The following is a 13,178-nucleotide window of genomic DNA, read 5'->3' as shown; positions in this document are numbered from 1 at the left end:
GCGAAAGAGTAATAGTGCGGATGCGGGATGGAAATAATATCGGAGGAGATGCGAGTTGACAGCTGAGGGCGAGGAAGGTTGCGAGCTGCAGGCTGAGCAAACGCCGCGCTTTTGGAGCTTTGTGTTGTATCGAAGTGGTATTAATACTGGTAATGAATGGATCTAGCGTGGTAACATAGGTACTGCAGTTACACAACTTGCGCAGGTCTATCTACTGGGTTTGACAGAACTAGAATTGACTGTTTAAGCAAAATCAAAGAATTCTATCTAAAAAGATAGCTTAGCGAATTTCCTGCTCTATATTTACAGCAGTTTTCTGAGGCTCAGTCAAGGTTTGTCTCATTTCATGCTCCGATAAGCTCAGGCACCGGTCCACTATGGCGAATGCGCTTGGCTCCCCCCTCTTCTCTCCAACAACCCCTCGTGCCTAAGCTTGAGCTTGAGCCTGAGCCTGAGCCTGAGAAATTAGCCATGGCTCTTGCAAATTCTGTGCGTCGAGTGGCGGTCATTGGAGCTGGACCTTCAGGTCTTGCAGCTGTAAAGTATGCTCACATGCTAGATCCCCAGTTTGCATAAGATGATTGATACCTCGGGTACCGGGCGTCGCGCTAACAGCTGTAATAGGTATCTGCTCGAGGAAAGACATTTCGAACAAATCGATGTTTTTGAACAGAGGAGCTCTGTGGGTGGTGCCTGGAACTATAGTCCAAGTTCAGCCAAAGTTGGATTGACAACAACCGTTCCACATCTCAATCCTCATGAGCCGGTCGAGAAGCCAACATGGACTCAACAACCGGGAGGCAACCCAGAGGCTGTGTTCGTGTCTCCACTATACGATAGACTTGAGACCAATATTCCGAAGGAACTCATGCGCTTTGCGGACAAACCATTCCCAGCTGAAGCTCAGCTTTTCCCCAAGCACAAGTCGGTCAAACAATACTTGGAGGAGTATGCCGAGGAAGTCAAGAGCCTCATTCAATTCGAAACCCAGGTCGTCGATGTGAAGTTGAGAGATCCAAAATTGAGTACGTGGGATTTAACAACAGCGAATCTTCACACCGGTATTGAAACCACTCGCACATATGACGCAATTGTGGTAGCCAGTGGGCATTTCACGGTCCCATACCTCCCGGATATTCAAGGGATTGACCCTTGGGATAAAGCATATCCAGGAATTATTTCCCACTCCAAGTTTTATGATACGCCCGAGACCTTCCGGGACAAAAAGGTGGTAGTGGTTGGAAATTCTGCCTCGGGACTTGACATCGGTGCTCAAATCAACGAAGTTAGTAAAGGCAGCATACTTGTCTCTCAGCGCTCGGAATCATACATGGCAGCTTCCGCGCCAGGGGACAAGATTATATGTCCGGAGATTGTCGAGTTTCTATCTCCGGGTACTCACAACCGAGCCATCAGATTCGCCGATGGCCGAGTGGAAGATGAAGTCGATGCCGTGGTGTTTTGCACTGGCTATTTCTACTCATACCCATTTCTCTCGTCCCTCACCCCCCCCGGTCGTAACCCATGGCTGGCGAACCAGAAACGTTTATCAGCAACTATTTTATATAGATCACCCCACATTGGCCTTCCCAGTTCTCGCACAAAGAGTGATTCCATTCCCGATAGCCGAAAACCAGGCGGCTGTTTTTGCTCGTGTCTGGTCAGCAAGGCTGCAGCTTCCATCGAAAGACGATATGCATACAGCGGAATATTTGGAGGTGAAGACCAAAGGAGATGGGAAAACATTCCACTTGATGCCGTTTCCGATGGATGCTGACTACGTCAACTTCCTCTACAATTGGGCGGCCGAGGCAGAGCAACGTCCAGGACTAGATCATGACGGACAAGGAAAGATTGGAACATATTGGGGCGAGCGAGAGAGGTGGATGCGAGCGCATTTCCCTGACATTAGAAGAGCCTTTGTTCAAAAAGGTGCTCAGCGAAGCGAAATTAAGACTTTGGCAGAGGTTGGATTCGACTTTGACCAATGGAAACGCGAGCAGGAGGAGCAGGGGGGACAGTCGATATGATAGATTTGTGGATGTGGATTAGATAGATATAAAGAAAAATAGAACATATAGGTTTTTTTTTTTCTCATTTCATGTATTAAGCATCTTCATTGAAGAAGCCGAGTTAATCCCGAGCGCGCGATCGCCCATTGACTGCAGATCCAGATCACGTGAAGGGGCGTGCATGATGCGCTTGGCCGCACGTCGCCGCGGCGATAATCCTCTCTTTCCTCCACCACCCACACTCGTCCATGATTCGACTCTTTCGCCAGAGAAACTAAAGAAGAATCCACTGAAGTTTTGGATTCACTATCCGAAGGTATGATCATCCCTTGATTGAGCATCGTGCAAATGCTCCTGCCATGCCATCCCGTTGTCCTGATGCATACTCCCGATAACCATGGCCACTCCGCTTTCCCCTATATTTTATGTTCCACTTCAAGAGTTCAGATAATAACATAAAATACAGGCCTCTAAATTTAACTGCATTTATTTTCAGACTGGCTCTTCATTGACCAAGGCTTGGGATTAGTACCTTGGTCACTTGAACAAATCCAAGCCGAGTCTACAGGAACTCCACGCCTGGTAGTGACTGCGCTGTTTTCTTTCATCCAGCCGTTTGCTCTATAGTTGACCAGGCTGCCCAGCTGGATCGAGCATTTGACAATCATTCAGTGGTATCCTACAAACTGGCCTTGTCTGTCGATTTCTCGAACATTCAGGCTGGGAAGCGTTTCCTGGATTCGACTGGAATACCTATTCCCGCATAGTCAGATTGAAAGATATTCAACATCAAGCAAATTATCCATCATACGGTCAGGGTTTACTTCTTTCTCATCTAGCCGACGCCATGGATGACAAACAAAACAAACCTTTCGTCGACACTCCATCTTCTGTGGGCGACATTGAACCTTCGGTGTCCCAAATTCCTGAGCGAACAATACCACTCAGTGTTAGACCTGACACGGATTCAATCGCACATGCTCACACCTCTATTCATCACACTCATTCCGACTCATTACTACATGCGTCCCACTACGACCTCCAGAGCCCCATGCAGACTATTCACCCTAGCGCCCTGAGCGTCGGGAACGCCGAGGAAGTTCCACCCGGATCAGTCTGCCTTGGGCCATCCGAGTTTGCCATTACGCTGCCCCTGGATTCGCGTTTGAAAGATGAGTATGACCGAGTATTGGGAGGCGCCTCCGAAGAAATGCGCCAGTTTCTTGTGATGTCCAACCCAGCTTCGCAGATCTCTGATGCTGATGTAAGAAATAATATTTCTCAAGACTGCTTATGCCCTGGCTAACGTCGTTCATAGCGAGAATATTTGATTTCGCGGATGCAAGAAGTTACTACTCGATTAAACAACGTCACTATTCACCCAGATCTCAACATATCCCATCACTTGACCTTCAATGACTCGAAGATTGAAAATGAGGCCTCTTGGGCCGAGTATTCGAGCTCAAAGTTTTATTTCCTCGGTCACTTGGTGGAGGTGGCGAGTCAAGATGATCTTCATTTAATCCTAGAAGTTCGCAGCGAGATGAAGCAAAAGCTAGTCGAGCGATATTTGCTCGGTAAAGGATTCACCTACACTCGGCCCCGCGAGGAGATGGGTGGTAACGTCGAGATTTCTTTGGTGAAGGATTCGCTGAGTTTCGGAATCCATTCCCACGATGGTGTGCGAGACCTCATCAAGTCACCGTCCGCTATTATCGTTCTAGACACGGCATTTGAACCAAAGAGTCCTAACGTGCAACACATTCGGACAACATACACACGCAACAATGACCTCCTACCGGTCATTTGGCTCCTTGTATCCAACACTTGCGAACACATCGAACGTTGTCTTCCGGAATTGTCTGAGCCTGATCGTCTACGGTTGCTTTTACAATACACAGCCCATCTCCATGATGATGTCGGCGATCTTCAAGACAATGCATTGGGCGTGTACGAGGATGTGGATGAAGTTCTCGTTTATTTGCGAGATACTTTGACTAGCTGGCCTTTACCTATCATCGACCATTTACCGGTCATATCTCCCAGGACCTGGAGTCTTCAACCCCATCAACCGACGACCAAGCGCCAACTGCCCAAAAGCGTTCACTGGTAGGACCCTTATATCTTCCCTTGAACTATATCCAGTCCTGTTTAATATTGACTTATTGCTATAGGACGAAGATAGCGAGGATTATTCCTCAAAACGCACACGGCTCGATGAAGTGAGCCAACTGACCGAATCCACCAAACCCCCAACGCAAACTTTGGGTCGAGACCTCCAGTCCTTGGAGAAACACATCATTCAAATGCAAAATGCGCATGCCTCAGAGAAAGAGCAAATACTGTCTGACCTCTCACGGGTGTCCATACAAGCCCAGATGCTTGAGAAGACCTTGAGTCTCTTGCAACACCGCTATGAAAATCGAACCAATGAGCTGCATAAGGTTCGCCAGGAGCGGGATAACGGGGCCGAGGGCAAGGCCTCTCTTGAACAGCGCATCGAGAGACAAAAGGAAGACATTTCAAAGCTCAAAGAAGATCGTACGAACCTGCGGCGCGAATTGGAGGAGTCTCGGCAGGAACTCAAATCGGGTGGTGGCACCTTGGCCGAGCTCGAAACAGCGCGGGAAGAGATTCGTCGCTTAACCAAAGAAGCAGTCAATCTCGAGCGCAAGGCTGATTACGAACGCAATCAAGCAGAATACACCCGAGAGCAGTATCAAAACGCGTCTACGGCAGCAGCCCAGTCTGGAAATGAGTTACGACAGCTGCAAACCGAAAACGAGAACTTGACGCGCAAGGTTAACGCAAATGCTGCACAGCTCCGTGAGCTTAATTTGAAAAACGACTCTGAGATTCATCTTGCTAGAATCAGCGAGTTGGAGTTGACCCTAGCTACCAGGGATGAATTTCTGCACAGAAAAGAGGAGGAACTGCGAGATATTCGCAAAAATCGCCCATCCACTCGCTCGACCAGCACCCAACCTCGAAGCCCTAAGATCACAGCCAGCAGCCGTCCTACTAGTCCCGGTGTCGGCTACAATGGAAATGGAAATGGCAATGGCAATGGCTTAGCAGGTCGTGGTACAAGTGCCCTCAGATTTTCGGAGATGCAATTTTGATATTTTGTGTTGGTTGGAAGCTCAAATCTAGTTAGCGGTCGCCACCATGACTTCTCATGGTTTGCATTTTAGCGTTTTTTTCCCGAACAGCTTCATAGAAGGTGCTAGCAATTTTCAACCATCCAATACCTTTCTTAACTGATTTTCAGTTTTTTTTCTTTTCTCCCTCCCCCATTCCCATGGGAGGCGCAAGTGAATGACTTGTCTACATTGCTATCCAAAGCCTTTCAAAGGCAGTTTCCCAGCATAAGTAACCCTACCTACCAACTGTAACATTTCAGCCTGATCGATGACGCATACATTTGAATGAAACCCTGCAATATGGTACTGTTCCTTTCAATACGTTTACATATTTCGCACTGCGAGGTCCAAAGATCATGTTCTGACATTAAGTCCTAGATGGGCTAAATTACAAAATTATGTGTACATGATACTAGTAATAGAAAGACAAAATAGAAAAGAAAGGAAAGGAAAAGCAAAATAAATCAAACAAACACGGTTCCAAAAGTATAATAAACGCCAGAAAATTATTGTCAATGAAAAAATATGCCACGTGTTTAGACAGTTTTCATAGCACCGGCAATGAAAGCCGCAAGCTCCTGCGCCTTCTCGCCGCGCGTCATGGTGAAATGATTAGCTCCCTCCATGACGGTGATGCCACCCACATTCTTCTCTCCAACAAGGGTATCCCATCCATTAGGACCGAGATTCTCGCGGTTGTTCAGCAGCCACAGCATCTCGCGAGGATCGGGACTTCCATCCTCCGCGGGAGCAGGACGGGGGTCATCGGGTTTGTTGCAAACGCCGTCCTTAGCCCACACCATGAAAGTCTTGGGGATCTTATCGGCGTGTTCGCTGTCGTTGAAGGGGAAGGGAGAGGCCTTGTAAGCATCAAGGGAATCGATGAAGGCTAGGAAATGCGGTAGCAGCCAGCTCGGCGGGGGAGCCTTGCCCTCTCCAAAGAGACCGATAGTATCGAAGAACCCGTAAAGACGACGAGGAAGTTTCTCTAGACCAATAGGGAACGGCGAGTCGAGGAGGAGTAACCGCTCGACACGCTCGCCCTCGTCGAAGATGAGGTGGCGGGCAGCATCGTAGGCACAGATACCACCCGCAGACCAGCCGCCGAAGTTGTACGGACCCTGTGGTTGGCGGCGACGGATTTCAGCAACGTAGGGGTAGGTGAGCTCGTCCAGACTGAAATTCAACTTCTCGGGAGTTCGCATGTATGGGCAGTTGAGTCCGTACACGCAGACATCCGGAGAGATGCCGGGAATGGTGGCGTACGAGGTAGCAGATCCGGAGCCATCAGGGAACAGGAAGAGCTTCTGGGTCGCTGTCTTGGGGTTTCCTTGTAGCAGGATGGAGCTAGCAGGGGGGGTGCTGGATGGCTGTTTTGGATACGGCCTTGGGAGCTTCGGCTGGAATCTGCTCGGGAAGTTGGATTGGCGCAGAAGGAATGACCTTCGGCTTCAGATCCAGAGCGGACTCAATTTCATCGAGAGTTTGATTCTCGATGAAGAATTCTCCTGCCAGGTCAAGGTCGAGGTCCTCGCGAATTTTACCCAGAACTGTGAGCGACATCAGAGAGTCGAGGCCCATCTCGGAAAGGTTGGCATCGCCCTCAAGCTCATGGGGCTCAACGCCAATTTCCTCAGACAGAATCGCGCATATCTGCTTCATGCTATCGTTTTGTTCGTGGGTCATTGTCTTTTCGTTAGCGGGAGAGGGAAGACCACTCGAGTTGGGCGATGAGATGTCGGTGGAGGATGCCGCTGACGAAATATCAGGCTCACTGCTAGAACTATCGCTGCTGCTCTCACTGGGGCACATAGTGAACAGAAGCTGCTTGAAGTCCTTGATGGTGGGCTGGTCCACAAAGACGGAAGACTCCAGATCAATGCTCATCTCCTCCCGGTAACGACCGGTGACGGTCAATGAGAGAAGAGAATCAACGCCGTAGTCTGCAAAGTTCAAGTCGTCTGTCATCTCACCGGTAGACATTCCAACCTCTTCAGCCAGAATTGCGAGAGCACGAGTGACAATACTTGGGCCTGCAGACTTGGGAGTAGACGCTGCGCGAGGAGCTTTCTTGGTTGGCGTTGCCTTTGCCTTCTGGACCTCAATGGGTGCAGGCTTGGCCTTAGCGACAGGCTTAGCAGCAGAAGCACCAGCAGGAGGCAAGACGGTATCGAGAATCTTCCGAGCCAAGGCCTGGAACTTAACTCCACCGTAGACCGCAACAATATCGTCGCCCTCAAAGAGATAAACATCACCAGCCCAGATCGAGTCTTTCCACGGCTGCATGCGCACGTAGGTGCGATAGGTAACACTAGGATCAAACTTCTTCAAGCAACGCATCGAGTCCCAGCCGTGGTTGACAAAGACCTGGTTCTTTGAATCAGTCGCGTCGCTAGCATTCATGATGAAACCAGACAGATGGCCGATGCTGTCAATCCAGAATGGATTGCGGTGGAAGTTTCCAGGAGGGGCTTGGAACTTAACCAGAGCAGTGGCTTCGTGTTGATCACTGTCCAGAATGACTTCTTGAATCGACTTGTAGTTCTCATCGTAATCAACAAGGCTGGCAAAAAGCTTGTACACCATGCCGCGCTTCATACGGTGGGCGTCACCGGACTCGGTGCTCTCCTTGAGATGCTCAATGCTTCTCTTGATGAGGTAACTGCTGCGTTTCCACTCCATCTCTGCGACACTTGTGTTGAAGAACTTGACAGTGCAAGTGGCATGATCGATTATCTTCTTCCCTTCGGGCGTGACGGACCAAACCTGGCAATGGGCACTCTCGTCACTCCAGTTGGCTGTGGCTGAAACACGGAAGAGCTGCTTGCCGCCCTTCGCAATCATGGGCTTGGGAACAACAACATTGCAGACATCGAAGCCCCGTTCTTTCCATTCGGGCTTGTACTTCTCGACCAAGAACTCGCCAAGAGTCTGTGCAATATCCGCGTACAGAGACTACTTCTTGTTAGTAATGGGTGAGAATATGGTGGTTGCAGGTGTTATAAACTTACCGATGGGCAAAGAGCCGCTCCGTTGACCTTGTGGCCTTGAATGACACGATTCAGCTCGGGGTCCGCAATGTCGTTCTCAATAACGACGGTGGCAGTCTTGTTATCACCGCTAGTCTCCAGAACCTTTTGGGCTGAAGTCGTCAAGTAAGTCGTAACAGGTGCAGACTCAGTCACAGGCTTTGCAGGAGCGCCCTTCAGCAGACAGAAGTTGTTGGTGTATGGGATCCAATAATTCTTCAAATCCCACTTGTAAGCAGGCAGAGGAATAACTTCGTGGGCAGAGCTGAACTCTTGGTGATACTCCTTCCAGCGGAGATCAATACCGGCCATGTAGAGAGAAGAAAGACTGTTAGATAACACCTTCCAAGTATCCTCCTGGCGGCGAAGAGATGACACTGTTGTAGCTTGAGGACCGAAGGTTGACTTGACCATCCCTGAGCAAATGGGGTGCGATCCAATCTCAACCCAGACAGTCTTGTCATTCATCAGATTGGCATGACGAGTGGCCTCCAAGGCAGCAAGGAAGTTCACTGTCTCGCGACAGTGTCTGGTCAGGTAGCTAGGAGAGAGCACATCAAGGTTGGCTTCCTTGATGACATCTCCAAGCAGAGCCGATACGAATGGGATCGCTGGCTCATGGAAAATGATACCCTTGGAAATTTCTGCCAGATCTTCCAAAATCGGGTCAACCTGGGCGGAATGGAACGCGAAAGGCACCTTGAGCTTTGTGGCCTTGAAGCCCTCGTTGGCAAGCTTGTCTGCAAGCTGGTCAATTTTGCCATTAGGTCCGCTGATGACAGTCTCGCTGGGCGCATTAACACAAGCAATCTCGGCGGAATCGTCCTCAAGATATTGTTTTACTTGTGCGAACGAGGACTTCACGGCAAGCATTGCATGGGTTCCCATCTGGCACTTCTTGGTGAGTAGCTGAGCACGACGACCAGCCAAGAAAATTGTATCACTGGTAGTCAACACACCAGCAGCATTCAGTGCTGCATATTCTCCCAGGCTGTGGCCGATGACGAACGTCGGGTTGACTCCGAGGGAAATCCAGTACTTGGTGAGTGCCATCTGTACACAGGTGGTACCAAGCTGAGTAACGACAGGACTGAGCTCCTCGACAGGGACACTGCCATCAATAAGAGGGACAATTGAAGGAAGACCCTGGCTCTTGGCGATGCGATCAAGGTGCTCGATGTGAGCCCGGAATTCGGAGTTGTTCTCGAACAGCTGGCTGCCCATGCCTGTGTACTGAGCTCCCTGACCAGTGAAGATGAACCCAACTCCAGGCGCGGTCGCAGGCACAGGAGTAATACTCTCACGTCCGACGCTTGTGTTGAGGCCGTTCTTGATCTCATCTAGAGTAGAACCGACAGCAAAAGCTCGGAAAGGGTGATGGATGCGTCGCGCCGTGGTAGTGTACGACAGACTGGCGAGGAGATCAACCTCATTTACATTGAAAGAGTTCTTGTTAGTTTCAATGTATTGGGTCATGGACGCAACATTGTTCTTCAGGGCAGATTGAGAACGCGCGGAAACAAGCACGGAGTGAATGCCTCGCGGGTCTTTAGCCTCGCGCTCCCGGATGGGGGCGTCCTCAACCAGCAAAGCAGTGTTTCCACCTGCCGCTGAGAAGTTGTTGACAAATGTCTTTCGAGATCCACCAACTGGTCGGTTCCAAGGGGTCGGTTCCAAAGCAATGTGGACGTTTCGTTGAGCCAGGTCCGTTGGGAAGTTGTGGTTGATCTTGGTCTTAATGCCGCAATGAGGAGGGATCATGTTCTTTCTCATCATCATCAGCACTTTGAGCAATGCACAGACACCAGAAGCAGATTCTCCATGGCCAATGTTTGCCTTGGCAGAGCCAAGGTGAAGTGATTGAGCTGGTCCACGGCGATAGTCGGGCGCAAAGACATCCAAAACTGATTGCATTTCGACAGCATCACCTGCCTGGGTTCCAGTGCCGTGCATCTCGATATAGCTAACATCCTTAGGTTGAATGTTGGCCTCGTTGAGGAGTTTGTCAAAGATGAAAGACTGGGCGCCGACATGAGGGCGGGTAATAGACACGGCCTCGGCTGAGTGGTTTGTATAGGCGCCGGAGATGATACCATAGATAGGATCGTTGTCTGCATAGGCATCTTCGAGACGCTTCAGAACAATTGAACCAATACCATCGGCACGACAGTAGCCATCGGCACCATCGTCGAAAGTATTGCAGTTTCCAGTTCTTGACAGGAAGTGGCCACGGTCCAAGCCAGCATGGTTGTCCGGGTTTGTCAGAACATTGACTCCACCTGCAACAGCAGAGTCGCAGTCATTTCTCCAAAGAGAATTGCATGCAACATGGATTGCTGCCAGACTCGAAGAACAGGCTGTATCGACACTGACACTTGGGCCGCTAAACTTGAAATAATAGTTGATGCGTCCAGGCGTGAAAGCACGGTTGCCACCAGGAATGAAATAAGTATCAATATCCTGGCCACTGTTGATCTCACGATAGTCATCGCTAGTCATTCCGTAGAACACACCAACTCTGTTTTTCTGCGTAGATGGTGTGCTATCAGGGATGAAACCTGCCATCTCAAATGCTTCGTATGCAGTGAGAAGGGCAAGCCGCTGGGCAGGATCAGCCTGCAGTGCCTCGCGAGGAGACATATTGAAGAAACGAGGATCGAAATGACCAGGCTCATTGATCCAGCATCCGTATTGAACTTGGCTGGTGTTTCGAGTTTTTCCTTCCATGTCGACGTGAGCCTTCACATCCCAACGAGAGGCAGGTACTTCACGGTGAACATCCAATCCTTTGTAGAGAAGATCCCAAAAAGCTTCGGTATCCTGTGCCTCGGGGAAGCGACCAGAGAGACCGATAATGGCAATCTTTGACTGCTCTGTACGACCACTGCGATTGTCTCCAGTCGAGTCATTCTGCACATTGCCGATTTCACTGTTAATCTCAAGGTCTGAGATTCCACTCTTTTTCAAAGCAGTGTATAAGCTTTGGGTTGCGGTGCTGGAGATCGGAAGGAGAGTGCATTTGGCAGGAGTTATCTTCAGTGCCGAAGAGCAGGCGTCGATGACCTTGTCCCAGCATAGTTGACGGAGCAAAATTTCTCTAAGGGCAATCTTCAAGAGCCCCTCAAGATTTTCTGCCTCAATTTTCTTGCCAGTCTCACTCGAGAAAATTGGAATTTGCGGCACATAGCTTTCAAAATTCTCTCTGGGCCATGATTCCAGGATGCGGTTGACATCCCTCGAATCATAAAGATGAGCTGCGTGATAGGGGCCGTGAATCGGTACCCGAACAGGCTTTTGATCTTTAGAGAGACAAGTGTCGACGAAAACTTGCAAAGTGCTTGGTGGACCACTAATTGTCAATCCATTTGGGCTGACAGCACTGATATACGGCTGGGAAACCCGGGGAAGAGCCTTCAGATTATTAGTATCAGATCGTTCTCATTAACATGTTGGAGTCAACTCACCTTGGCTTGGCCGAATACTTCGATCAATTTTTGACCTTCTTGCTCTCGGATTCCAGAGACCAGCACAGACCAACTTGGCGATGGTGATTTGGCTGCTTCGACAAGTCCTCGAACCTTGGTAACGCACATTCCCAATCGGAGGGCCAGGACGACAGTTTCAACACCAGCCGTAATCAGCTCTCCAACGGTGCTAGAGGAGCTGACAGCTGCCGCGGCAAGTTGTCCAGTACAGAGACCAACGATGCAGCTCTCAGATCCTGACGGATAAGCATGACCAAGGTCTCCGTAGTAGCTATTGAAATTAGTCTAAGTTTCATTAAATCGTGAGCTTCAGATAATCTTACTGAATGAAGCATCCCAACTGGTAAATGGTCGTCAAAGCGCTCTCCAAAACAGCGCTTGGTCCCGACTCACGATACCTGGCCAAGAGATCGACGACACTTGTAAACCGAGGAAACATCTGCCGCTGCGATGGCGGTAGCTGACTGATCTCTTTCCGCAATGCATAATAGCACTTTTGAAAAAACGAGCTCGAAAGCGAGTCATTCTTGGCTTGCAACAGGCGGCGAAGGCCAGAGTCGAAATTAGCAGTCTGATCTCCAAAGAGATACACGCGACTGGGACCCGCCATCATCAAACCCGATGCTAGCCAGGGGTGCAAAAATTCACGAAGAATTAGTATCAAACAAAAAGTTTCAGGGCGCGCGAATGGACGGGCCTCATAATTTATACGTGATTGTCTGATTATATTTTCCCGGGAGCTTGGTTGGATGAGAATTAATCTAGACGGCCTATGGGTCCTCTGGCACATGGAATCAAAGTACTGAAAAATTTTAATAACCTGCTTGTACTCTAGAATAAGGGTAACGTGGAACGGAAGCTCTACAGAGGTGGAGCTTCTCTATGGCCTAGTGGGTTAGCTTCGGCTCGGGTAGTACTCCGTTCGAGCGGGATTTGACTCAGCCATGTTTGCCAGAACTTGACCAATGGAACGGTTACCATGGTCAAGGGTATGTCAGATGGGAAGCTGCGATGTTTTACTGTCCAACCGGGCCCGAATATCGGAAATATGGGCCGAGGCAGCTCATTTCCTTGGAATCATGTCGAAACCCTGATCTATCTCTTCAGGTCGACAAAGGTACGAGTGCTCCCCGCTGTCAAACTGCTGTTTGCGGATATAGCTACCGCCGGCCCAAAGAAAAACGATTGGAAATAGGATCTCGGGGTAAAGTATCCATAGTGTATGAGCTAATTAAAACGCCGGAATGGGTACCTTAGACAGGAGTCAGTTACAACTTCTCGTAGGTGTCGCTGGTTTTAGAAGGTTGCACCCGCAGGCTTCCTTGTATGTCACGTGATCGACAAGCCCTTCACTTGTACCTACCACTTGTCCCCCGTACCTCGCAGAAGATGAAATTACTGGATAGAAGTCAGGATAATATAGAATTTCTCTTTAATTGAATTGTACGTTGTTTTACACTTGAAGAAAAATACAATTTTTCTTTTCAGGCGTTCATCAAAGATACTAGT

General features: G+C 49.4%; 3 protein-coding genes across 3 annotated transcripts; 2 read left to right on the top strand and 1 right to left on the bottom strand.

Annotated features, from left to right (window-relative positions):
- Positions 1-384: 384 nt before the first annotated feature.
- On the top strand, positions 385-2,030 carry N7481_002606 (putative flavin dependent monooxygenase; the record flags this gene model as incomplete). Its single annotated transcript, XM_057261825.1, has 3 exons — positions 385-542; positions 625-1,517; positions 1,570-2,030. 3 exons carry the CDS (start codon positions 385-387, stop codon positions 2,028-2,030), a joined length of 1,512 nt encoding a protein of 503 aa, XP_057126757.1.
- An 829-nt stretch (positions 2,031-2,859) lies between these two features.
- Positions 2,860-5,134, top strand: N7481_002605 (uncharacterized protein; the record flags this gene model as incomplete). Its single annotated transcript, XM_057261824.1, is given in 4 exon segments — positions 2,860-3,276; positions 3,331-4,044; positions 4,059-4,121; positions 4,187-5,134. The coding sequence occupies 4 exon segments, from the start codon at positions 2,860-2,862 to the stop codon at positions 5,132-5,134; spliced, it is 2,142 nt and encodes a 713-aa protein (XP_057126756.1).
- A 557-nt stretch (positions 5,135-5,691) lies between these two features.
- On the bottom strand, positions 5,692-12,279 carry pksP (polyketide synthase alb1; the record flags this gene model as incomplete). Its single annotated transcript, XM_057261823.1, is given in 5 exon segments — positions 5,692-6,525; positions 6,539-8,110; positions 8,167-11,595; positions 11,649-11,940; positions 11,993-12,279. 5 exon segments carry the CDS (start codon positions 12,277-12,279, stop codon positions 5,692-5,694), a joined length of 6,414 nt encoding a protein of 2,137 aa, XP_057126755.1.
- Positions 12,280-13,178: the final 899 nt, after the last annotated feature.

The sequence above is a fragment of the Penicillium waksmanii genome (assembly GCF_028829765.1).
Source record: "Penicillium waksmanii strain IBT 27052 chromosome Unknown utg000002l:1.0-3326099.0:1.0-3328782.0, whole genome shotgun sequence".
Classification (NCBI taxonomy): Eukaryota; Fungi; Ascomycota; class Eurotiomycetes; order Eurotiales; family Aspergillaceae; genus Penicillium; species Penicillium waksmanii.
This window is presented reverse-complemented; position numbering and strand designations above follow the sequence as displayed.